The sequence below is a fragment of the Myotis myotis genome, unplaced genomic scaffold, assembly GCF_014108235.1.
Source record: "Myotis myotis isolate mMyoMyo1 unplaced genomic scaffold, mMyoMyo1.p scaffold_m19_p_3, whole genome shotgun sequence".
NCBI classification, from domain to species: domain Eukaryota; kingdom Metazoa; phylum Chordata; class Mammalia; order Chiroptera; family Vespertilionidae; genus Myotis; species Myotis myotis.
In genome coordinates this window covers 135201137-135228226 of record NW_023416335.1, presented here as the reverse complement: position 1 = coordinate 135228226, position 27090 = coordinate 135201137, and the positions used below count along the sequence as shown (strand labels likewise).

Sequence of the window (27090 nt, the reverse complement as noted above, 5' to 3'; positions counted from 1 at the left end):
TTCAATATTTTGTCACTTTGTAGACCTTTTTAAGGTCCATTCATGTTACAGTGTTTACATGGAATTTGTTGCTGCATAGTAATCCATAAAGTCTATGTCCCACATCGTACTCCCAGGGTAGACAATCAGTTACTTTACTATCAAGCAAAACTAAGGTTAAACACCCTCTACGTGTTCTCTTAGGTGAGAATTTCCCTGGGAATGGGATTGCTGGTCAGAGTTTGTCCTTGACTTAGGAATGACATTCGTTGATTTGACTGAGTATTGTCAGATAGGATAACAAATGGCTGGCCCAGGCTGCACTGCCACCAACTCTGCACAGGGTCCTTCCCCTACTAGTGCTCGTCTTTATCCAATTTTCTATTTCTTGCCAATCTGAGTAGAAATTATATTTTGTTATCATTTGCATTTCTCTGAGTTACTAATAAATTTGAGTATTAGTTAAAATGCTTGGTATTTATTTTCTTTCCTCTATAGGTTAATAACTCTATAGGTTAAGTGTGTACACATGAAATCATCATATTAGCCTATTTAAGATGTACATTTTGTATTCCACCTTAATATATTTTCCTTTAAACTGGAATATATCTGCATTAGCTAGATTTTAAATGATTTCTCAATTCAACCATGATTTTTACTTTTTGTTTTATTATTGAAACATGATAAATGAACAACTTTCATGAAAAGAATTACTATTTGACTGCTGGTGGGATTTTTATTAGGTCATATGGTTTAGGATGCTTTTCTATTTTTTGTATTAATCTTTACATTAGCATTGAGTTTTGGTAGCATTGATGCAAAAATCAATCACCTTTAAATTTGAAAATTTGGAAATGGTGATAGCAGTTTTTATGCCAGAAATGTGTGCGTCAGTTTTAGACTTTGTTTTGGCAGCTCTTACTTTAAAAACCTAAAATATGTTTTTGTAAACACTGTATTGAAGAACAGTTATCTAAGGGAGAGGGGATTTTTAAGTGGCATTGTTTTCAGACTTGAGTGTGATGAAATCCTTGATGTCAGTGTGCTTTCGCTGAAGACCACCAGGAACACACTTGTGGTAAGGAAGGTGACTTACTTCTTACACTGAGGGACCAATGTACCATGGAGACCCTGTGGTGTCTCATTACATATCCTGTAGTCGGAACTGGACTTTGGTTGGGTGAGTTCGGAGAAGTTATAAGGAATGAGGGGTGTCCTTTAGACTTGATGCTGCGACCATTTTATGACTGGATAAATAAATCATTTCTAGCAAGCGAGGGATGTTTGATATTTTGTGGATTGTTATACAGTGACCCTTTTCTCTTTTCATTCAATAAAATTATGAAGTAGTCTTGTTTTTTCGTATTTATCGTGGTCTCAGTAATCTGGCCTCAAGCTGGTGTTCTACCAGATTTGGTATGTTTCTCCCTCCCTCCACCCCAACCTGTTCCCTTCTTCTCCTCTTCCTCCTCCTCTCCCTCCTTCTCTCTTTTATCCAAAAGCAATTAAAATGTTTTAAAATATATGCTTAATTGCAGAATTTCCCCCCACCCCCCACCCCGAGTCACCCAGGGTAGTGACTTAATTATAAAGATGTGACATATTGTGAGAGATTTCATTTGGACAAAAAATAAGAAAGTTAGTTTTACCTTGTAGCTTTGCCACAGATAACCTTGCCCATGGTTGGTTGCCTCCTGCATGAACCCTAACCAGGGCCCAGGCCAGGGAGGAACCTGCAACTGAGGTACATGCCCTTGACCAGAATATATGTGCCCTTGACTAGAATCAAACCTGGGACCCTTAAATCCACAGGCCGATGCTCTATCCATTGGGCAAAACTGGCTAGGGCTTAATTTCTTAATTGTAGTCTCACTTTGAAATAGCCCTCTCCGTCTGCTGCCTGTCGCAGTGGAAGCCACCCTACTCTTGCCCTCTTCATTCACTGCAGCTACCTTTGGTCTCTCTGTTCGTTCTGCTATTCCCTTGCAGTGAGTGCTATTCCCTTGCAGTGAGTGCTATTCCCTTGCAGTGAGCACCTCCTCCCCAGAGGAGGCAGAGTGATCTTTTCAAATACATTAAGATATATCACAAAACTCCTCTCTGAAAGCTCTCCCCCACCCATTGCAAGTCAAGTAACCCTCAGACTTTAGCAGATCCTGAAGGACACCTGCTTGCCTCTGTGACTTCATCATGGCTTTTCTTTTCATCTTGCCACTACTCAACTGGCTGGCCTTTGTTGTTCTTGGAAATAATCAAATGCATTCTTGCTTTATATCCTTTAGTCTAACAATTCCCCTTATCTGGACTCATCAGTCTTTGTAAGTCTGGCTCCTTATCCTTTATTCCTTAGAGATCAAACCTATTTCCCTATTTGTAAGTTATCTCTGTCTAAATTAGCTTCATGGACTCTGTCTTGCTTTTATGTTATTTGTAGCACTTATCATCCATCCATCCATTCATTCATTTGTTCTGTTGTGTGGTACTTCCTTTCCCATCTCACTTCACTCCCCACTTCACACATAAGCTCTGAGTGCATGCCTGTACATTTCTAAGTGTGCAGTCCCTAAGGAAGTACCTGGCACAAAAGAGGGGATTAACCAAGATCTGTTTAGTAAATGAATATACTTATGAATGAATAAATGAACAAGCAACCAAATGAGTGAACATATATTCTATACATATGTCTGTTGACTATTAACAAGAGGAATGCTTGTTAGTTTATTATTTAATTGAGGTATAGCTATCTGAAAAAAAAAAAGTCAATCTCTTTCTCTGGAAATACACCTTAAAATATAATGTTCTTTTGAGCATGGTCTAGGACTATGGTTTAGATGGTATAACATCCTAATGATGTTTTCCTGATGATGCTTAAAATAATATTTGGATGCATTTCTCTGGAGTGGTTCTAATGTAAACATGGTTTTATTTATAAATGTCACAATCAAATCAGAACTTTGGGAGAGGTGAGGTGGGTTGAAAAATAGCCTGGGTGTTAGAAGTTTCTGTAGAGTCATGATTCATTAATTTGTAGGTGAGGGCCTACATATAAAATACACATAGTATTATGCCTATTAAGTTTGAAAATAATTATAATTTATTTTACTATTTGTTTTCCCTACTTTGTATTTCTTGTTGTTGCATTTAGTGTTCGAATTTGACAGTAATTTAAATTACCTCTTTTATATTTCAATTTAAGGATTCAATTTCTATAGACATAATATCAAGGCCTAAAGCATAGTGTGTGAATGTCGTTTTGCAGTGGAAGATGAAATGTGGTATTAAAATGTTAGGTGGAGGGCAGCAAACAGCCAGCCTTGGTGTAGAATCCCTCCTGTAATTAATACTCCAGTATTAACTTCTCCTTGAATCTGTTTCCTCATCCAAAGGGTGGGCATAATATTTGTGTTCAGGACTGTGCTGAGAATTCAGCTGATGTATTTAAGTTTGTGGCATGGTGCATGTAACATTATTAGGTTGGGACAATTGTTAAGTTCAGTCCTTTTTCTCTTTTTTCCGTCAGCAGCAAGAGGAGGTATTTAACTTTCCAAATACAAAAGATTATTATTCTGTGTAGATAATATGATTGCATAAAGTGTATAATATTTGACATTTTTCTATAATCAATGCTTGACTCTGTAATTTGCAAAGAGCATCAACCACAACAATATCAATGGTAATAGCAAATGTTTATTGTTTGCCATGTGTCAGACACTGTCTTAAACACCTTACATATATTAGTAACTTTTTAAAAATATATTTTTATTGATTTCAGAGAGGAAGGAAGAGGGATAGAGAGATAGAAACATCAATGATGAGAGAGAATCACTGATCAGCTGCCTCCTACACACCCCACACTGGGGATCAAGCCTGCAACCCAGGCGTGTGCCCTGACCAGGAATTGAACCATGACCTCCTGGTTCATAGGTAGATGCTCATCCACTGAGCCACGCCGTCTAACTAATTTATTAATATCACAAAGCCCATGAGATACTAATTCCCATTTTACAGATGAGTAAACTGAGACACAGACTATTAAATTATAGGGCGCATAAGCACATCTGGGCTTGAAAGATTCTATACTTAGGCATTAAAAAAATGATACTTAAAAACTGCTTTCATTCTTCAGGTAGACTCAGTAATCACCCAAATATATCTTGACACAAACTTTCCCATCCCCATCTAGATGTGAGGGACTCTAGTTTTAGGACTTGATACCCCCATCTTTCTTTGTGCGAAGGAAGGAAGATAAGAGAAGCATCCCAGTTTGAGGGCTAGTTCTGCTTGAGAGTCATGCTATATGGGCAGCTGTTGATAAAAGAATTATGACTTTTATTATTTTTAATGTTGAGAAATCATGATTATTTGGGGTGAAAAACAAAGGGCACACAAAATATAGATTCTTTTAATATGATTATATGTGGAAATACTGGGATACTGCTTTTCACACAAATGTGTTTGTTAGCAGGAAGGGTATAAAAGAACTTTATTATACTTAACTGCTTTACGAAGCATGTTTTACTGATATGTCCCAGTGCCCATTAAGCCTCTTTATAGCTTTGATCTTGTTTAGTTTTCCTGCTTTTCATTCCCAGTTCTCCTATGTCATTTATCAGTTTTTAAATATTTGAATGAGATCTTTGTTTATTTAAAGGTGATTTCTTACAGTTTCTGGCCCAGTTAGCATACAGTAATTTCAGGCCATGAAGACCCCTACTGAAATTCGAAAGACCATGAAGTCTTTGTAGGTGATCTTAAGATAACATTGTTGTTGGCCTTATGATGAACTGTATATGTGTATCAGCTTTGAGACATAATAATTACTTTAGATTTTTTTAGGCTTTGGTTGCATTTAATCTTCTGGTTTGATGAAATGTTAGAGTATAAAGGAAATAAATTTTCCATCTTAAAAATGTTTTATGAAGCTTTTCTCTCCCCGTGGTACTTCCTGATGGCCTGATACTATGTCACGTATAATTGGATTGATACTCAGCCTGAATACTTCTTTCTCTTCTTGGCAGCATGGGGTAACCTTGGAAATGTTCTGAAGAGTCAGAGCAAAATTTCCGAAGCTGAAAGCGCCTATAGGAATGCTTTGTACTACCGTAGCAACATGGCTGACATGCTTTATAATTTGTGAGTATGCATTGCTTTGTCTGGTTTGGTTCATCTTTGAAACCTGTGGCGAGAGGGACTATTGATTTAACTGCTGGAGATGGAGATGATAACTGTTTTCTGAAATAGTTTTTTCATTAATCATACCTCAGAGACTAGTAGGTGGATGGTATTTGTGACTTCCTTGTTATGGGCCACCTCATTGATATTCATGTGTATTGATGTGACACAACTGAAGTACTGTGCCATGTAACAAAAATTGGTTTAAATGCTTTTAAATTTTTTAAAAATTTGTTCCATTAATACTTAGATGGGTTCATAAAATAAACCTGCTATGGTTGATAATTTATATAATTGATATCTTGACTATTAGTAATAATAGATTTTATCCTCTATTAAAAAATTGCTTCCAAGTATATGTAGAACATGTATTAGTGAATAAGATAACGGCTCTTCTTTAATTTGTCCCCTCTCCAGTGGTACTAATAATTAGGTTGGGATAATTGGATAATTTAGAATCTTTGTGTACATTGGATTAGAAAAATCGCTAGGGGAAAAATTGGTTTTGTTCTTTAAATAGAAAGTCTCTAGGGGTACAGTGAGATGTGAATGGGTAAATGCAAATTAACCAAAATCCCTTTTTTGGCCTCTTATATTTATGACACTTTTGTTTATAAGTAATAGAAACGTAGTCTAAACTTGCTTAAACACAGAAGAGGTTTTATTAACTCCCATAACTGAAAATTCCTGCCGTTAACTAGATGTGGCACAATTAGATCCAGCTGCTTTATTATGCTGTAAGAATTTGTCTGCATTTTGTGGCTCTGGTTCCTCTAGGTTCGCTTCATTCTTTGTGGAACTCTGTCTATATCAATGGGAAAGATGATTCTTGTACTGTTATGTGTATAACATCCTGACTCCTCAGTCTCAGAAGAGATTGTCTTGGTGTCTCTATTAATCCTGTAAAAAGGTCTTGCTATATCTTCCTGGGGTTATGTGTCCTCTCTTGGATGAAACACTGGGCAGTGTGGCAGGGGCTATAAGATACCACTGTTGACAGTGCCACCGAAGTTGGAGTGGAGTGGAGTGGAGGGGAGTGGAGGGGAGGAAAGTGGAGTGAAGGGGAGTGGATTGGAGTACCAATTCCCTGCTGGAAGAGACCAGGCAGAATAAGATGTCACTGCTGTGACTAATGAATACTATGTAATATTGACAATATCAAAGTTATCTGTCAGCTCTAATTTTTAGCATGTATTTATGACCTGGTTGCATCTCAGTCTTTCGTACTGTCTAAATCTAAAAACACAGATAAAAAGGTACAATAAAAGTTAACAGGAAAAAAGATTTAGATTTTTAACGTCCAACAGACAGGGTGAGCTCAGTTTAATCTCCTGTTTATATATTTACCTTGTTATTGCTTTGTTTTTTATCTTGATTGTTGAAAGTATTACATATGTCCCCCTTTTCCGCCTGCTAGCCGGTCCCTGCCCCCCACCCCAGGCCTTCACACTGGGGTCTCAGTCTCACGGCCTGTGGTCTAAATTAGGTCAGCGTGTGTTTTGTGTTGACCTGCACAGATTTAATTTTTTCTTTTTTCACCTGGAAGGCTTTCAGATGGGGCACATCCTTTCCAGCTTGCACAACCCCTGTTGCTCTCTGCTGTGTTTCATGCTCACCAGATATATCACCATCCTTTTCCCTGAAATAATTTAGTCTACATCTTTTTCTTTTTACTTGAATAAATATATCTTGATATTCCTACAAAGTCTTTTCCCACATCTCCATCTAAATATTGTGATGTAACTATATTATTGATTAATAGAATCTTTATTTCATGAAAAAAACCTTATCAACTTGATAAATTTACACAAATGTTCCTTTTTTATTTTTTATTTTTATTTTTGTATATGAAAGTAATGTTGTCAAAGGGGCCTCTTGTCTTGCAATATGGGATGAGAGTTTTCTTTTGGTGTTTATTCTTCATACATTTTGGGGGAGAAAATAAGCTGAACAACTAGTACTCTGTTTTGATCTTATTTTTCTCTCTTTTATCCATAGTTCTCTATCTCTTGTGGATACCTCTTGGGCAAAGGTTGAAAGAAAAAAGAAAATGTATCTATCTAGGCTTATTCTTTTTTGAGAAGAGAAATTTATTCTATTAGATAAATTCAATTTACATGTAATCTAAAAGTTGCACCTTTAAAACTCCACTATCTAGATACATATATAAACTATGAAAATATATGTATATACCTTCTCAAACCCTAATGAAAAATCCTTGTTGGAGAAATGATTGCTAACAAGTAACACAATCAGTTTGTTCCCCCCCCCTCCCCACACACACTAAATGTAGTAAAATCAGCTATGTCAAAAATGCCATAGATAGCTCCATAATATTTTTACTAATAATGACAGGGTTTTATTTTTTTTAAACTACATTTAACTGTTAACTCAAAGGAAAGGCTTAAATTCCACAAGAAGTGTTGGCAATGATTTCAACGCATTAGATTATGTAACCCATGTCATTGACAGAAATCTGATATTCAATAATTATATTTCAAAATAGGGAATTTTTCAATGGTTTTTAAAATCAAATATCAATAAAATGCACCAAGATAGGTCTTTTACAACCCATAATATTATAAATATATGATATCATATTTCTCTAGGAACAAACTTTTTCTTTTCTACCTATTTATATAGGTAGGAAGTTTTCTCAAAGATAGTTTAGAGAATATTTGGGGAAAATTTTTCTTTTCATATGTATATGCTATTTTTAATACATAATTCTCTCTGATGTATAGAAATTGCTCCTTGTGCTATTTCAAATCCTGAAAGAAAATGAATTTGCTTTGCTCAATCTTACCAGTAAGTAAACTTAACCTAATAATGCTCCTTTGTGATAATAGCAGGTTTTAATTACTTTTCATATCATCAGTTATAGTTATGTATCTTTTTTTTATAATATATTTTTTATTGATTTTTTACAGAGAGGAAGGGAGAGAGATAGAGAGTTAGAAACATCGATGAGAGAGAAACATCGATCAGCTGCCTCCTGCACATCTCTTACTGGGGATATGCCCGCAACCCAGGTACATGCCCTTGACCGGAATCGAACCTGGGACCTTTCAGTCCGCAGGCCGATGCTCTATCCACTGAGCCAAACCGGTTTCAGCTATAGTTATGTATCTTAAAGATGCTTTATGATCAAAGCCTGAAATGAATGAGTATGTATTAGTTGCATGAAATACTCATATTCACTGATGAATTTTAAAAGCTTTTGGAAATTATACACTTCTGTTAAAACCTGTACTTTTAGTCAGTAACCTAGATATTTTTAAACGAATTCAATGTTCATAAAGCTACTGCTTTGTAAATTATTAAAATTTTTCATATTAGAAATTTTTACTAGGGAGATATATATGATTATGTAACTTCACAAAATAGATCCAGGGATATGGAACAGACTGACCAATCTCAAGGGAAGAGGAGAGGTGGGAAGAGTTTAACAAAAGAATTTATATGCATATATGGATAACCCATGGACACAGACAATAGTGCAGTGAAAGCCTGGGGAAGGGAGCAGGAGCAGGGTGAAGGTGGTCAGTGGGGGGAAAAGGGGACTTCTATAATAATTTCAACAATAAAGACAAATTAGAAAAAAACCACAAGCAATCATTACTAAAGGGAGGTACACCAACATTGACCAGCCACAGGATGATTCTAGGGGTCAGAGAGAATCCTAAATTAGTCCCTGTATATTGAATTTTATGTTTAAATTTTTTTAAAAAATATGACTAGCACATTTAAAAAGCACATCTAAATATTGTTCTATGTCAGGATAGATAAATATGATTTGAAAAATTATTAAGTAAATACTTGTATAAATGATATTTGGTTATATCTGAAGTTGGGCAGCATTGCCTGATAATATCTTCAAACTTTGAGGACAGTTTTTTTCCCCAGTATTAATATCAAGTTTTACATGAGAAGTGCATATAAATGGTTATATATCTTTTTAATAAATGTATGGGATAATATTGATTCTTTTTTCTTGATAGCAATTACTTGAATTACTTACATATACCAAGCACTCTTCTTAATTCTTTACAAATGTTATCATAGTTTGTCTTTAAATGAAGCCTACAATATGAGGAAAATGAAACTCAGAGGCAATTTCTCTAAGGTCACACAAATAGTAGAGGAGCTGGAATTTGAACTTAAGAGATTAAGAAAAAAGTTAACTCTATATCCCATAAAATCACATTTCTACAGAATAAACAAAAGGTGTGAGAAAAAAGCCTCAATGTATATCTTTCAAATTCAGAAAAAACATTAATTCAAATAACCTTTACACGTAGAATATTTGAAATTAAATCTAATAGAGAATATAAATTAACTTTTTATGTCAGTTACTCTGTTTACTGAACTCATGCTGTAGAATTTTGTTAGAAAGATTATCAGTGGATTTGTAGCACTGAGGTAAGAGTTGCTTTGAAGAAGAAATTGCATCAAAAAGCCTTATTAAATGTCTAAATTATTCCTGGCCAGTGTAGCTGAGTTTGTTAGTCATCGTCCCATACACCATAAGGTTGCAGGTTCCATTCGTGGTCCGGGCAAATGACCAGGTTGCAGGCTCAATCCCTGATAGGGGGCATGCAGGAGGCAGCCTATCAATGCTCTGCTCTCACATCGATGTTTCTCTCTCCCTCTCCCTTCCTCATTCCCTAAAATTCAATTTTTAAAAATAGTTCTTAAAAACATAAATAAATTCATTAATTATAAACTATTGATACCATGTCAATCCATGCTTACAGATAATAGTCACATAATGTGAAATTTAAAGTAGTACTTACTTCTACTCTTAGTAGCAATAGATATAGTACACTCTTTGCACATCCTTATATTCAGCCTTCTATTTATATTGCCCAATTTATTGAAATGCATTACTTCACATGACTAAGTTTTTTAAATACCTGGTATAATAGATCTTCATTATGATGCTGGTTTTTATTTTCAAGTATAGGAAATTTTCAGAAACAAAAGAGATGGGCCATTGCTTAGTGATTTACACTGTCAAATTTCACAAATACATGGTCAACTTTCAACCTTGTAACTACACCACTCACTGACATTTGAAATAGAATTGATTTCTAGGCTGAAAAATAATCAGCTGATGTTCTTTCATTGTTGTTATAGATTCGTCCCAGTCACTTTGTTCCAAATGATATTTAAATAATAATTCAATAGAACGTTAAATATTTCATTAGGGATTTGATTTCAGAATTCAGGTAGTAAATACAGGGTTGGGTAAAGGTAAGTTTACAGTTGTTCATAAGGAAAATAATGCAATAATAAATAATAATTCAAAATTAAACTCTGTTTCACATACTCACAACTAACTGTAAACCTACTTTTGCTGTGTATAATGTGGTTTAATCAATTTCTGATTATCTTACATAACAGAGCAGATCATTTCTGTGGAAAATAGAGATTTTGCCACTTTAAGCTAGTTGCCTTTTCTATGTTAAAAGAATCTAATTAATTATCCAATCTGAGAAGCTAGGAAAGAAACAATAAAATAAACTAATAAATTTAAAGGAAATAAAAAGAAAGAAAATGTTAATAAAATATAATATATGAGCTTGTTCTTTAAAAGATGAACAATTTCTGTCAATGGTAATATGGAACAAAATATAAAATCTCAAATATACAGCATTGAAAATCAGAAAAGGGCTACAACTAGATATATGGAAAGTTAAAATAACAAAATGTAATTAAATATATGGAAGTCTTAGATATGAAATCTGTAGATGAATGCTTTTTTTTGAAAAATAGAAATGGCCAACATTGGCACAAGAAGAGGTAGGCAATCTGAATTAAAAAAACCAGAAAATTTTGAAAATCACATTAAAGAATCTTTTCCACTAGGAACCAAATTAGGGATTTCATGAGTTCTGTCAAATCTTTGATGAAGTGGTATTTCTTGCACCTAGTTGCACTTTTCATTTATTTTTGTGAAGCTAGATAATGCTGATAGCAAAGGTCTGATTAGATTTAACACCAAAAACAAAAAGAGAATAGCAACTCCCCAATACCCCCTCCCTCCAGAAAACCCAAAACAGAACAAAAAGCAAACAAGCAAGAACAAAATAACAGGACCAGGACAGGCCAATTATACTTATTAATATAACTGTTGACATGTCTTAAATTTAATGTAGTGGATGCAGCAGCATGTTAAAGATTAAAACACCACTATCAGATGGCATTTATTTTTAGATTTATGGTATACAATATTACCATTCAGTTACTCTATTCTTTTTATTTAAAAAGTCAGAAGAGGAAAAGTATATGATCATCTCTAGAAATGCCATGAAGCCTTTTGATCAACATCTGCCTCAGAGAACAAGACTTATCAATAAGCTGGGAATAAATAAATACTTGTGCAATATAAAGAATATCTGTCTAAAGTTAATATTGAAGCACAGTGGCCATTTTCATTCATATTCAGCTTGTTGATGTAGTGACAATTTCTTATTGATTATTGTATCTTCCCATACTTATAGGAATTCTAACTATATTTGTTAGTTTTATAAATGAATTATTAAATCCATATCAGAGCAGAGAAGATCCCATTTGTCAATGTAAGTGATAAGATTAGTAATGAGTATTAGATAACTATGGTTTTTGAATTGTTTAAATGTATTTTGATCATTATCCCTAAACTAGTTGAAGCTATAAAGCCCCTTTTTGAATTAGATATCTAGAGTTATTTTTTTTCTTGTAATTTCAGAAGCAAACACATTCCTATTAGGGTTGCTGTGTGTAGCAGTTTGCTAAGACTGCCATGACATAGTACCACAAGCTAGGTACTTAAAACAATAAAAATGTATTGTGTCATGGTTTTGGATGTGGACAGACTGAAATGAAGGTGTCCACAGGGCCATGCTCCCTTTGAGACCTGGAGGGGAATTCTTTCCTGCTTCTTACTGAACTTTGCTGGCTTTTTTGGCGTTCCTGGGCTTACAGCTACATAACTCTCATCTCTGCCTCTGTTATCACAACGTTTCCCCTGTGTTTCTCTGTCTTCACATTCTCAGGCTACCAGTCATAGGATTAGGGGCCCACCCATGTTAATTGGACATTTTACATCTGCAGAGACCCTATTTCCCCCAAATTTCATATTCTATGGTACTGAAGGGTTAGAATTACAACATATCTGATTTTGAAGAGACAATTTAACCAATAACAGTTGCCTTTTGGGAGCTTCCATTTAGGAGAGATAGAGCTCAGGCAGTGGATTTTAATGGGGAGGGGACTGGGTAAAGATTCCTTTATGAAGCTAAAATTTTGTACAGGATTTCAATAAGTTTATATGTTTCATGATGCTAAGAACTCTGTCCTAGGAGGAAGTATCTTAGGGGGATGCAGCAGTGGGGAAAATGGGTGCAGAACTGATACATTTATGTGTTCATGCAGGGTTAGGTTTTGAAAACCTTTGAGAGATTAGAAGGATCAAAGATTACAGAATGGAAGTGGTGCTCTCTGACGTGAAGCTGAGCCATCCTTTGAGTTCTGCTGAAAACCAGCAGGAGAAACTCACGAGAAGTGAGGACATGAAAATGAAAGAGAAAGTAACTGGAGGCCGAATGGCAAGAGTTCAGGACAGGGTTTCCCACCAGGTTCCCTGGATGTGTGTATGTGTATGTGCATGTGTATGTGTGTATGTATGTGCATGTGCATGTGTATGTGTATGTGTATGTGAATGTGTATGTGTATGTGAATGTGTATGTGAATGTGTATGTGTATGTAAATGTGTATGTGTATGTGTATGTGAATGTGTATGTGAATGTGTATGTGTATGTAAATGTGTATGTGTATGTGTATGTGAATGTGTATGTGAATGTGTATGTGTATGTAAATGTGTATGTGAATGTGTATGTGAATGTGTATGTGAATGTGTATGTGTATGTGTATGTGTATGTGTACTAGTATGTGTATTGTATATATGTATGTGTGTTTTATTCTGGGGACAGAGGAGCAGAGAAGGGTGTCCAGGGGATACTAGGTAAGCAGGCTGGTCTCCTAAAATTAGAGGTTATCAGACAGGAATACCTGGAAGTGCCTGGCATGTCTGATGTAAAGGAAATGGAGCTGAGAGATTTTGATGAAATTCCATTGCCTTGGGGTCACTAGAGCTCTGGGTACACAACTCATCTGGCCCTTTACTGATTCCTGGAATTTGAGGGGGCAGGTGCAGCTTGTAGGTACCTACCTGATTACATGGCAAGAACATTTTAAACTGGTTGTTCCTGCTTGTTTACATTTTATTTTTTGAAAAATATGCCTGATTCAAAATTTTTGGTTTTTGCTCTGATTTTTAGTTGAACTTTTTAGAGTTTTCCCAATGATGTCATTTTCTCATTGCCTAGGAAGCCGCTGCACATACTATTTGTTTTGCCTGCAGCATTCTCTGCCATCTTCTCCCCTTCTGATCTGTTTCAACCCTACTCCCCATCCTTTCTGCTTGGCTAATACCTCAGCATCCTTTATATCTCACCTCAAATATTTTCCTGGGAAGATTTCTTGATACCTCTCCCTTTTTCTGAGTTGGAAGATAGGTACCTCTAACAAATCTCACCAGAGCAAGTACTACTTGGCTCTATTTGGTCTGAGTCCTAATAATATTTGTGATACCATGTTCTTCTTAATTAGAGCATAAGCTCTTTAAAGCCAGGGGAAGCTCTTTCTAGCCCCAGTGCCAAGCACAATGCCAGGCAAATGGGCTTAACATTATGTACATGTTGACGAATAAACAAGTGAGCCCTAACCGGTTTGGCTCAGTGGATAGAGCATCAACCTGCAGACTGAAGGGTCCCAGGTTCAATTCTGGTCAAGGGCATGTACCTTGGTTGCAGGCACATCCCCAGTAGGGGGTGTGCAGGAAGCAACTGATCGATGTTTCTCTCTCATCCATGTTTCTAACTCTATCCTTCTCTCTTCCTCTCTATAAAAAAATCAACCTACACTAATAAAAGGCAAAGATGCTAATTGGCCATAACTTTGTGATGCCCAAGCCACGCCCACCATCCAATCAGAGCAACTATATTCAAATTAACCCAACCAAGATGGCGGCTCGCAGCCACAGAGCTAGAGTAAGCAGAAGGCTTGGTTGCCCCGGCGATGGAGGAAGCCAAGCTTCCCACCTGCTCTGGCCGGCTGTGGCCTCTGCAAAAGGCAACAAAGTTTCAATTATAGAAGCTAAATAAGTCCCAGATACCTGCTTCCAGCCAGCCTCCACTGGGAGCTTAGGTGGCTGGGGGCTGTGGCCAGCCTGCAAACAGCCATCAGCCCCTCACCCAGACTGGCCAGGCACCCCAGCAGGATCCCCCAACCTGAAGGGGCTGTGGCCAGCCTGCAAACAGCCATCAACCCCTCACCCAGGATGGCCACACCCTCATGGGGTGAGGGTCCTCTCTGGGGGGCTTGGCCAGCCTGAAAACAGCCATCATCCCCTCACCCAGGCTGTCCAGGCATCCCAGCGTGTTCCCCCACCATGAAGGGGCTGTGGCCAGCCTGCAAACAGCCATCAGCCCCTCAGCCAGGCTGACCAGGAACCCCAGCAGGACCCCCCTCCCTGAAGGGTGTGTTGTCAGCCTGAAAACGGCCCTCAGCCCCTCACCCAGGCTGGCCAGGCACCCCAGCGGGACTCCCACCCTGATCCGGGACACCTTTCAGGGCAAACCAGCCGGTCCCCACCCGTGCACCAGCCCTCTATCCTATATAATAAAAGGGTAATATGCAAATTGACCCTAACAGCAGAGCGACTGGGAATCACTGGTCACTGTGACACACATTGACCACCAGGGGGCAGACACTCAATGCAGGAGCTGCCCTCTGGTGGTCAGTGTGCTCCCATAGGGGGAGTTCTGCTCAGCCACAAGCCAGGCTGATGACTGCCAGTACAGCGGTGGTGGTGGGAGCCTCTCCCGGCTCCTCAGCAGTGCTAAGGATGTACAACTGCAGCTAGGTCTGCTCCCCATTGGCAAATGGACATCCCCCGAGGGCTCCTGGGCTACCAGAGGGATGTCTGACTGCCAGCTTAGGCCCAATCCCCCGGGGAGCGGGCCTAAACCAGCAGGTGGTCATTCCCCGAGGGGTCCCATACTGCAAGAGGGCACAGGCAGGGCTGAGGTACCCCCCCCCCCCCCGAGTGCACAAATTTTTGTGCACCAGGCCTCCAGTAAAATATATTTAAAAAAATAAGCTAATGAATGAGTTACACTATAAATATGTCGATTAATACACTAGTGAATGAATTATTAAACTAATCCATTATTTGATTAATAGACCAATGAATAAACTAGTGAATGAAAATATATCAACAGAATTTAAGTTTATTGGATAACAATCCTGTGTCCTGCCCATTATACCTAGGTGATATATGTTTTCCCTAGCTCGTATTACTGGCCATGTTTACTTAGCTGACTCTTTATATTGATGTATTCTACAATTTGTTTGCATCATATCTGTATTTGAAAATAGTCACTGTCCAAAAACATACGAGCAGTAAAATTTCCTCACAGAGACATGGTTACTGTATACATACTGTCGTGGGATAAAGTTTCTGGAATATATCATCCAGTGTCATGGCTTGAGTTCCCTTCCTGTTTCTCCCAGAAGCCCTGGACATATTTTCTTTATTACTACATTGAACACAAACTTTTTTTTTTTTGTTCGAATGGGTAAGAGAAAATAAATAATATGTTACTTAACTGGAAAGCCAGCCAAAGACATTTCAACAAAACAAATTTTGGTTATTTCCATTGTTAACCAGAAAAAAATAGCAACTAATAGTAAATAATAAAGCACATAATTTTATTCTGATTTATTAAATATAGAATAAGATGTTTAAGGGTTCTTGAAATATTAATAGGCCTTTAAAAATTCTACTTGGATATAAGTGGCTATACAATTGACTTCTGTTGAACATATTTAAATTTGCCATTCAGTAATTTTCAATTCTAATTTGCAGTCGTACAGTATTTTTAACCAAATCTACAGTCTAAGAATATAAGTTTAGTCTTTGTTGAGAATATTTTTGAAGATAAAAAATAGTGATTATGTTGCCTAGGCGACATAGCTCAGTGGTTGAGCATCAACCTATGAACCAGGAAGTCACAGTTTGATTCCTGGTCAGGGCACATGCCTGGGTTGTGGACTCAGTCCCCAGTAGGGACCTTGCAGGAGGCAGTTGAGCAATAATTCTCTCTCATCATTGATGTTTCCTCCCCCTGTTCCTTCCTCTTTGCAATCAATAAAAATATATTTTTAAAAATAACAATTATTAGTGAAACTAGGGAAAATTATATTTAATTATTTCACCAACCCATAAATATGCAATTTTTGCATATAACTCTTTTTATTTTATTTATTTTTAATCCTTACCTGAGAATATGTTTATTGATTTTATAGAGAGAGGAAGAGGTGAAGAGAGAGAGAGAGGGAGAGAGAGAGAGAGGGAGAGAGAGAGAGAGAGAGAGAGAGAGAGAGAGAGAGAAGAAACATCCATTGGTTGCCTCCCTCATTCACCCCAACTTGGATTGAACCCACAATCTTTTGGCATAGGGAATGATGCTCCAACCAACTGAGCCACCCGGGTCTCTGCACCTAAATTCTTGAATATATTTTAGTATTAAATTACCCAAATGCAAGTTTTGGCCATGATGTACTATATTGAAGAAATTTGACCACGTCTGTCTTGTTAAGATGCCAGAATAGATTAAGGCAAAATGATTACTATATAATGAACTGGACATCTGCAAGATGGTAAAGAGGAAGTCAGAAATGACTTTATGGAGAAGCTATGATTAGAATATATCCGGGTCAATTTGAAAAAACAAAACAATTCACAAGATAAAACATTTTCTACTATAGGTTTTATGGTGTTAAGCATCATATGTGATTAAATAGTTAAAATAACAAATTGTATGTAACATGAGAGCTCATCTTACAGCATTCAGTAGTATTATTCACTGAGGTTCTGCAAGTGGTCCAAGGGAAGAAATTGGATTTGTTCATGTGCCTGGTGCTTAGTTGACTGAGGTAATCATCCCCAGAGAGACCTACTTAGGTAACAAAAACACACAGGTGAATGAGAAATACCCTGTGTGCCTGTATTTTCATGGAATTTTCTGCACTATATTGTCATTAGTACTAGAAAGACTGAAAGCCAATGGGAATCACAAGTTATTTGGTGAGCCTATTTAGCTGTGTGTTGAAAACATTCAGTTTACAGTATTAGAGTCTCAAGTTAAGGAGTATTAGATGAATTAATTTATAATAAAACTAAGGCCTGGTGCACGGATTCATGCACTGATGGGGTCCCTCAGCCTGGCCTGTTTCCTCTCGCAATCCAGGATTCCCCGGGGGATGTCAGACTGCTGGTTTTGGCCCGATCCCTGCAGGCCAGGCCAAGGAACCCCCCCTGGTGCATGAATCTCTGCACTTGGCCTCTAGTATGCATATAAGATCTTTAGTTAATCTCTTCTCATCCTCCCCCCTCCCCCCTTCCCTCTGAGATTCATCAGTCTGTTCCATGTTTCCATGCCTGTGTGTTGAGCGTCTGCCCCCTGGTGGTCAGTGTACATCATAGCTACCGATCGAATGATTGCTTAGGCTTATCTATAATAATAAAAACGTATTATGCAAATTGACTGATCGGCTGAACAACATAACGACCGTCCTGACAACCACACTATGACACGCACTGGTGCCAGGCCAGCCAAGGCAGGTGCGATGCAATTGCTTGGGTGGCCCGCCATTGCCCCATGATCATCCTGCAGAGGGAGGCCCAGGCCACCGGCCAGTGGGGCGATCAATCAGGGGGCACTGTGATCACCCCAAAGAATGAGGCCCAGGCCACCCTCTGCGAGATGATCGATGGGGGGGCGGTGTGCTCTGTGATCGATCGCCCCACAGAGGGAGGCCCAGGCCACCCTCTGTGGAGCGATTGATCTGGGGGGCCGGGGGGGGGCTCTATGGAACGGGGAACTAGGGGTGTGTGGTGGCGGACACAGGCAGCACCAGGCCAAGGCGCGGGTGGGCGGGGGTTAGGACCGTGGAACGATGAGGCAGGCGGGGCTACAAGGGCCCCTTCAGCCGGGGCTGTGAGGGCCTAACCTTGCATGAATTTTGTGCATCAGGCCTCTAGTATATATGTATAGATTACTATAAGCCTGATGCTATCAAATTCCTTGGCTAAAGTTCCTCCTTCCCTGGAAAGGGCTGGAATAAGTGCTATTGACATTTGCCTCTGTATATTCCCATTTATAGAGCTTTTTTCAGAGTAATCCCACTTGCTCTTCCGTTCACACTTTTGTTGTGTTAATACAGTCAAATGAGTGACACTATGTGTCTGCTAGTTTTGAAGCCATCTTCTTTCCACAGTTAATTTTGTATACTTGTTCTCTGATTCATTGTGAGTTGATTTTACTGTTTAGCTCTCAAGGTGAAATCTCTTTTCTTGCCACTCTAAAATCCCCAATTTTTATAACACCTATGTCAAATATCACTAGTTTTCACACATTTCTGATCAAATAATGACCAATTTTAAAATCTTGTTAATATGGATTACTCTTCTGAGTACATTTATAGATATAAGCATATTTGCAAGTCCATGTGTTGGAAATAAGGATGCACTAATTTATTCGTATTCAACAAATATTGAGTGCCTTCAGAGTGAAAGATATTGTATTAGATGGTGGGAATAGCTAATCAAGACTATAGTTTCTGCCCTGAAGTAGCTTGAAACTTGGGATTAAAATATGTAAGTAATACAGTAACATCTTCTCTAAGGGATAAGCTTATATTATCATGAGAAGACAGACAAAAAGACCTAACTCAACCTGGAGATAAAAGATAATAAAAAGAAAAAAAGGAAGAGTTGTCACACTGGGAAAACAAATGAATAATACGGTTTTCGGGAAAATTGTTCAGTTTCCGTTATGCAAGTTTCAGATAACTATTAGGCTTCCACTAGGCAACTGGAATATGTTTCTATAGCTCATGAGAGCATTCTGGGATAGAAGTGTCGACTTTGGAGTTATAATTATCTAAGTAGGTCATTTGAAACTGGTTGTAAATTGTGTGTGTGTGTGTTTGAAATGTGTATAAGGGTAGATGAAAGGACCATGAGTGACATCCTGAAGAATACCCATATTTAAGGAGCTTGGTAGAGAAGTAGAACCATAAGGTGTGTTCAAGGAGAAGGAAATAAGACTCAGATGTTGGATACGATTGAAGCTGATGGATAGATTGGGCAGTAAGAATGGTGAAAATGGGCAAAAGATCATGTACTATGAGGTTAAGTATTTCTATGGGACTTTTGTATCCCCACAGTAAAATAAAAAAATAGTGGCATAAATTATGGGTTTAGATATTTGGATATATTACTCATTTCTTCTCAATGTAGTACAGTATAAAAGCATTTTGCCATCACAAAGCTACAGGATATGCCAGAGAATAATTGTATTCTATAAAATGCATGGACACAATGACTAAAGGACTGAAATTCACACAAGAGCTCTTTGGGAACTGGGATGTAAATTAGCACATAGTGAAGTCCTTGGTACCTTTTTGGATCTCAACAAATGCTTTTGAATAAAATTAAATTAAACCACTTACTATTTCACACTTACTTCTTTCATAGCAATGGGAGCTACACATTGTAGTATTGGTGTCTAGGATTGCCTGCTGAAACTATTAAGCCTTGCCCTAACTACCCTAACTCAAAGTAAAGTTGGGGGGAAATCAGAGAGAAATTGGAACCTGGCAAGAGAAAGAAGATTAAATCATTCTAATACTCATTTGTATTATAGGTTTTCTATTACAAACATAATTTTAAATGGCACTGTGTGGTTCATGCTTTCCCATGTAGAAATATTCATTCAAGATTAACTGTGTTAAGAGAGTTAAACTATTTTCCATGTTGGAAAAATGATGAAAGGCATTTTTCTGAAATCTCGTTAAAATGGCCTTTAATTTTATAGTCATTTTCATCCAGAACACTGTAGGTGAATTTGAGGATATGATTTAGAAAGCCCATAAAAGAGGTTTATAAAGAAATTCATAATCATATCCTGCTTTAATGCCTTTTGTTTGGTTTAACTTTATACCCGATTGAAGGTTGCTTAAATAGCTAGAAGCATTTTTTGGTTGTTCCTAAAATTATGCTCACATGGAAAGTATAGGCTGATATGCAGCAGAATTTCAAGTAAATTAACTTCAGTTTTCTCAGACGGAGGTTTTGCACTATGGAAAAAGCAAGTATCCTTTTTCTTCTGCTCCTGAGAAAAATGAACAGATATATATTTGTTACTTGTGTGGTTCCAACCAGTCCTCTGCAGATTTCCAATTCCTGTGACTTAAGAAGAATTATCTTCTAGACACACCAGGAAGTGTAGTGATTTTGTCTTCCATTCATTTTATTTATTCTCTTATATAGGAGCTATCTATGATTTGCCTGTATGATGGAGAAGTTGCTTACAGTATAATTGAAGTTTGAGGACATCTGGATATTAAGATAAAAATGAATTTTAAAAATCAATATCTTGTCATCTGCTTATTTTTAAATTTTATATGTTATTTATGTACACAACATAGTAAATAGTTTCTATGGCTAAGTTATATCTGATATCACTTCCTTTTTTCAGTTCTTCGCTTCAGAGAATTGCTTGAGGATTCCCAGCTGCACCCTCTTTAAGTTACAGCCCCTCCACCACTCCTACGTAATGCTTTCCTTTACTTGATTCCTTTTTTTTACATTATATTTATTACCTTCTCATGAACAATATAATTTCCTAACTATATATTGTCATATGGCTTAAATTCAAATTTATAGTTAATTTTGTATATTTTTAACATGCACGTTCCATGAAAGCAAGGTTTTTGTTTATATCCTGAGTGCCTAGCACCGTGGTCGGCAAACCGCGGCTCGTGAGCCACATACGGCTCTTTGGCCCCTTCAGTGTGGCTCTTCCACAAAATACCACATGCAGGCGCGCACGTACAGTGCGATTGAAACTTCATGGCCCATGCACAGAAGTTGGTATTTTGTGGAAGAGCCAGTATTTTGTGGAAGAGCCACACTGAAGGGGCCAAAGAGCCGCATGTGGCTCGAGAGCCATGGTTTGCCGAGCTGCAGTTTGCCAACCACTGGCCTAGCATAATGCTTAGTTCTCAGCACAAACTCAAGAAATATTTTTTGAATGTGTATTTATTTATACATGCGGCCCATAACTTAGGGACATACATTGTTCAACTCCTCGTGTATGAAGGGTGCATCATGGATATTTTAGAAAATTTTCTTCCCACTTTCTGTTTCTTCCTCTGTCCCTGTTTACCTCTGCAGAATCCCAAAGCACCTAAGGATGCCCTTTTTGCTTTATGCCTCCACTGTTTTTTGTTTGTGTATTTAATGTGTCATAAATGTGTTTATTTAAGTACAAAATAAAATTTAAAAAGTTATTATTTTGGGGGATTTGGAGGCTGAGAAAACAAGCAAATTGAGCAATTATGAATTTTTATTCCAAAGACATAGCATTATTCATATTTGCCTCAGAAATAATGTTAGCTGAACTTTTCTCTATTTGTTATTATTTTTTAAATTTATCTTTATTGTTGAAAGTATTATAGATGTCCCCCCCTCTTTTTCCCCACTGACCACCTCCACCCCACAACTGCCCCTTCCACACCTTCACTATACTATTGTCTGCGTCCATGGTCTATGCATATCTTTAATAATAAAAGTGTATTATGCTAGTTAGACTAGATGTCCTTCCGGACAACCTTCTGGATAAAGCCGGGGCAGCCCGGCTCCCGGGTGCCTGCCTGTGGCCAGAGGGAAGCTGGTGCTGGCAGCTGGGGAAGGAAGGCCTACTCTTGCATGAATTTTGTGCATTGGGTCTTTAGTATGCATATAATAGTTCCCCAGTTAATCTCTCCCCACCCATCACTCATCCCACCTTCCCTCTGAGATTTGTCTGTCTGTTCCATGCTTTCTATGTCTTTGGATCTATTTTGTTCATTAGATTCCACATATATGTGAGATCTTGTGATACTTGTCTTTGTCTGGCTTATTTCACTTAACATAGTGGTCTCTAGGTCCCTCCATGCTGTCTCAAAGGGTAAGAGATCCTTCTTTTCTATAGCTGCATAGAATTCTATGGTATAAATCAGGGGTGGGGAACATCAGGCCATGCCAGGGCATTGGGGATGTGTTACTTAATGTTTGATCAAATATAGCAGGGTGATTTTTAAGTTGATAATTTTTTATGGCTGGAGAATGATGTTATAAATATTCACATGGCCCTTGGCAGGAAAAAAGGTTTCCCACCCCTGGTGTAAATGTACCACACCTTTTTTTATCCACTCATCTCCTGAGGGGCACTTGGGCTGTTTCCAGATCCTAGCTATTGTAAATTGTGCCGCTGTGAACATAGAGGTGCATATATTCTTTTTGATTAGTGTTTCTGATTTCTTAGGATATATTTCTAGAAATGGAATCACTAGGTCAAATGGCAGTTCCATCTTTAATTTTTTGAGGAAACTCCATACTGGTTTCCACAGTGGCTGCACCAGTCTGCATTCCCACCAGCAGTGTACTAGGGTTTCCTTTTCTCCACATCCTTGCCAGCACTTGTCATTTGTTGATTTGTTTATGATAGCCACTCTGACAGGTGTGAGGTGATATCTCATTGTCATTTTATTTTGTATCTCTGTGATGATTAGTGACTTTGAGCATTTTTTCATATGTCTCTTGGACTTCTGTATGTCCACTTTGGTGCCTCCACTGTTTTTCACTATAGTACCCCCACTTTTGTTTCAGCCCTAAAGCCCTTGTTGGATGTGACTAGTTGGGATTTGGATGAAAGGCAAGAGGAAGGAATGATCCCATCTTGCTGTTCTGATCATGAGAACAGTGTTAGGAAATTTCTCTCCAGTCTTTTAAAGGGGAACTTCATCCAGCTTAGTTAGCATATCCCGTCTCATCAGCAGTCTCAGAAAACGACAGGCAGCTTCTTTCTTAGAGAATAGAAATTCCAGGTTAGGGGAATAATCTGAGCTGTCTTCAAGTCTAAAGGTAGACCAGGTTCCAACACTATTTGTCATCTATGAACAGCCTTTTCGTTTTGTTTTGTTTGTGAGTGTATGTGTATGTGTATCCCTATATCTTCGCCTGTTTGAAGTAAAAATCTTTATAAAAATCTCTAACTCTCAAAGGCCAGATTTTGGGATGGGTGCACTCCTGGGATGTATACACATTCTCCTGCAATTTAAGGTTGGAGAAGAGAGTGAAATTTTAAGCAAAAGCAGCAGCAACTGATGGGGAGGAAAGACAAGCAAGTTGGCCAATTTCTAGGCCCTGTTCTAAAAAGAAAAGAGGGAGAGAGAGAGGGAGGGAGAGAGAGAGGGAGGCATTCAGGGCTGAGAATTTTTTCTGGGGCTAGGCCAGTACCTTTTATAAAACATAAGGGTGCACTGAATGTGAATGGAAAAGAGAATAAAACCAATGCTACAGAAAATATTAACCAATTTCCTCTTCATTTGGCACCTCAGCCACCAACCTTCCATCATTCCATTCATGTCTTTTGGTTCCCCTCCAGCTTTTTTCCCCCTATCTCCAGCCTTAAGCACCAATTTGCCTCCTGCTCCCACTGCTAGTACCAGTAAGTGATGCCTACTGCTATGAATGGATCCTTGCTCTCTTTGACCCCTGTGTTGAGTGAAAGGGCATTCCTTCTGAGCATCAAAATTAAATCTGCAAAGGCAGTTTCCGGAACATTTTTATAAATGGTGTTTTCCTTCTCTCCTACAAGTACTTCAGGATAAGCCTGTGAGTGAACTGTTTCTAGGTTGCAAAATCCATTCCAAGCAAAAAAGAGATAGACTTGCATTTTTGGAACTCATCTTGCTTGTTCTTAAGTTAGAAACTGCTTGTATGACCTAACACCTATTCCTGCTGGTCTGTGAGATACATGATATCTTTTCCCCTTTCATAATTTATTGCTTCAACAGCAGACTTTTGTTAGAGCACTGCTGCTAAGGGACAAAGAAAACACCCACTTTGTTGAACATTTATGTTTAAAGTGAGTAAGTGCACTAAATCATGCGGTGCCCATGGGAGCATCTCTAACCCAGATTATAACCATATCTACGGAATCGGGCTCTAAAGCTTTTCTTTTTTTTAAGAATTTTTTTTTTGAGCATTTTGATTCCTGTGGAATTCACAAATGTGCTCCCCCCTCAACACACACACACACACACACACACACACACACACACACACACACACACACACTCTCCCTGAACAAATGAGTCTAAATCAAGTTTTCTGGCTATGGACTTCCACACCATATATTATAGTACCCTGAATACAGCTTTGTTCCTGCTTTTCAAATTGTCTCTCTTTTCTGCTAGTACTTAAATCTCTATAATGGCACTTTCAGAATATATTTTGAATGAATGAGTAAACAAATCAACAATCTAATGGCATTGACTTCCACTAAGTAGATTAGACTATGGCCTATGCCTGGATCTCAACTTAAGGGTTCTTCCAGAGCGATTGTACACCATTCAATTGTTGTTTTTCTTTCAAGAAATTGCATAATATGTCACCCATGTTGGATAATTCCTGTAAACAGCAAAGAATAAATAGCAAATCTCTATATAGGTTTAAAGTTAAACCATTGGGAGCAAATGTCTTTAATTTTTGTATTAGATACTTTCAATTCGTAATTATGTTTGTTTTAAATCATACTATGATCTTATAGGAAAGAAATTTGAGTGTGATCCTAATAAAGGTCTACCAGAATAGTATTTGTTTTCATGGGGAGGGAAGGAGGGAGAGGAAAAAGTTTCCTTTTTGAGTAATTTCATTCTGTGGTTCCTTTGCACCATGGAGGTAAATTCTTAAAAGCATGGGCTTTGGTATTATAAAAACTTGAATTAAAACCTCCCATGCGATCCATGATTCTCTCTCATCATGGATGTTTCTCTCTCTCTCTCTCTTTTTCTCTCTCTCTCTCTCTCCCTCTCTCCTTTCCTCTCTGAAATAATATGTATGTGTGTGTGTGTGTGTGTGTGTGTATATCCCATGTATTGATCCTGTGACAGACTTTCCTCAATTTGCTTTATCCTTATTCCTCCTCTGCAAAATTGGGTTATGGCATCTCCTAGTGTTGTTGCCAAGATTTTAAAAAATGCTGGGAAACTCAATATAATTATATAATAAGAAAAACAGAAGATTTTATTAGTTGTTAATTTTTTTCTCTTTCTAATTATTTACTGGCTCTACTTTTGGAAGATATCCCTATACTCATTGGTAAACACTTTCATGAAAAGGAGTGGGTCTTGAGTGCAAGAGTAATTCAAGGGAACCTCTTTGCAAGTTGTATTACTCAGGGTTCTCCAGAGAAATTAACCAATGAGATGTATATATGAATGTGAGATTTACTGAAAGGCTCTGCCTACATAATTATGCAGATTGAGAAGTCCCTCAAGTGGCCTCTGCAAGCTGAAGACTCAGGAAGGCTGATGGTGGAGTGTGAAGGCCTGAGAGGCTGGTGTAAATTCCAGTCGCAGTCTGAGAGAACCAGGAGGTCTCAGGGAAGATCGGTGTCCCCAGCACAGGCAGAGAGGGAAAGCTAATCCTCCCTTCCTCCCTTTTAATCTAATCAGGCCCTCCTCAGAGTGGATGTTGCCCACCCGTGTTGGGGAAGGTAATCTGCTTTACTCCATCTACTGGCTCAAATGCTAATGTTTTCCAGAAACATCCTCACAGACACACTCAGAAAGAATGTTTAACCAGATAGCTGGTCATCCTGTGTGAAGTGGACACATAAAATTAGCAATCACACAAGCACAGTGGTCATTATGTATTTTTTGGTAACATTGATTGGCATTGGAGACTGTAGTTGATCTTCGTTAGAAGCAAATGCTAGATGTTTATTGGGATAGATATCCTATCTAATAAAAGAGAAACATGGTAATTAGCATACATCCGTTACCCTTCCCATCGGCTCATCAGGGCGATATGCAAATTAACTGCCAGCCAAGATGGCGGCCGGCAGCCAGGCAGCTTGAAGCGAACATGAGGCTTGCTTGCTTCAGTGACGGAGGACTCCAACGTTCCCCTCCTGCCGCTGCCGGCCTCTGAGCTTGCAGTTTGAAACATTGTTATAAATATAGAAGCTAAAGAAAACCCCAGAAACCTGCTTTCAGCCAGCTGGGATCTCAGAGCTGGAGTTGAAACATTGTTTTGATTATAGAACCCAAACAAACCAGATACCTGCTTTCAGCAGCGGAGGCCTAAGAGCTGGAGCCAAGCCTCAGAGCTAAAGCTGGCCCAGAATAAAAAAGAAAAAAAGAAAAAAAGGAGCGGTTGGGAGCTTCAGTCACCCGCCAGCCTGAAAACAGCCCTCAACCCCTCACCCAGACTGGCCAGGCACCCCAGTGGGGACCCCCACCCTGAAGGGTGTGTGACCAGCTGCAAACAGCCATCATCCCCTCACCCAGGCTGGCCAGGCACCCCAGTGGGGACCCCCACCCTGATCCAGGACACCCTTCAGGGCAAACCAGCCGGCCCCCACACATGCACCAGGCCTCTATCCTTTAGTAAAAGGGTAATATGCCTCCCAGCACCGGGATCAGGGGAGCCGCGAGGCCTCCTGGCACCGAGATCAGCGTGACAGGGGGCAGCGCCCAAACCCCCTGATCGCCCTGCGGCTCTGTGTGTGACAGGAGGCGGGGCAACAACCTCCCTATCCCCCCTGCTCTGTTCATGACAGGGGAAGGCGCCCCAACCCCCTGATCAGCCCTGCCTGATAGCGGGGAGCTCCCCAACTCCCTGATCGCCATGCGGCTCTGTGTGTGACAGGCTGTGGTGCCCCAACCCCCTGATCGGCCCTGCTCTGTGTGTGACAGGGTGCGGTGCCCCAA

The 27090-nt window shown here is 38.7% G+C and overlaps 1 protein-coding gene across 3 annotated transcripts in view; it reads left to right on the top strand.

Annotated features, from left to right (window-relative positions):
- TMTC2 (transmembrane O-mannosyltransferase targeting cadherins 2) overlaps window positions 1-27090 on the top strand; it is a 398878-nt gene that overhangs the window by 218551 nt on the left and 153237 nt on the right. For all 3 annotated transcript variants that reach the window (XM_036300084.1, XM_036300085.1, XM_036300086.1), the window contains exon 4: window positions 4998-5112. In XM_036300084.1, the coding sequence (XP_036155977.1) occupies window positions 4998-5112 (115 nt within the window). The remainder of the gene's footprint in view (window positions 1-4997; window positions 5113-27090) is intronic.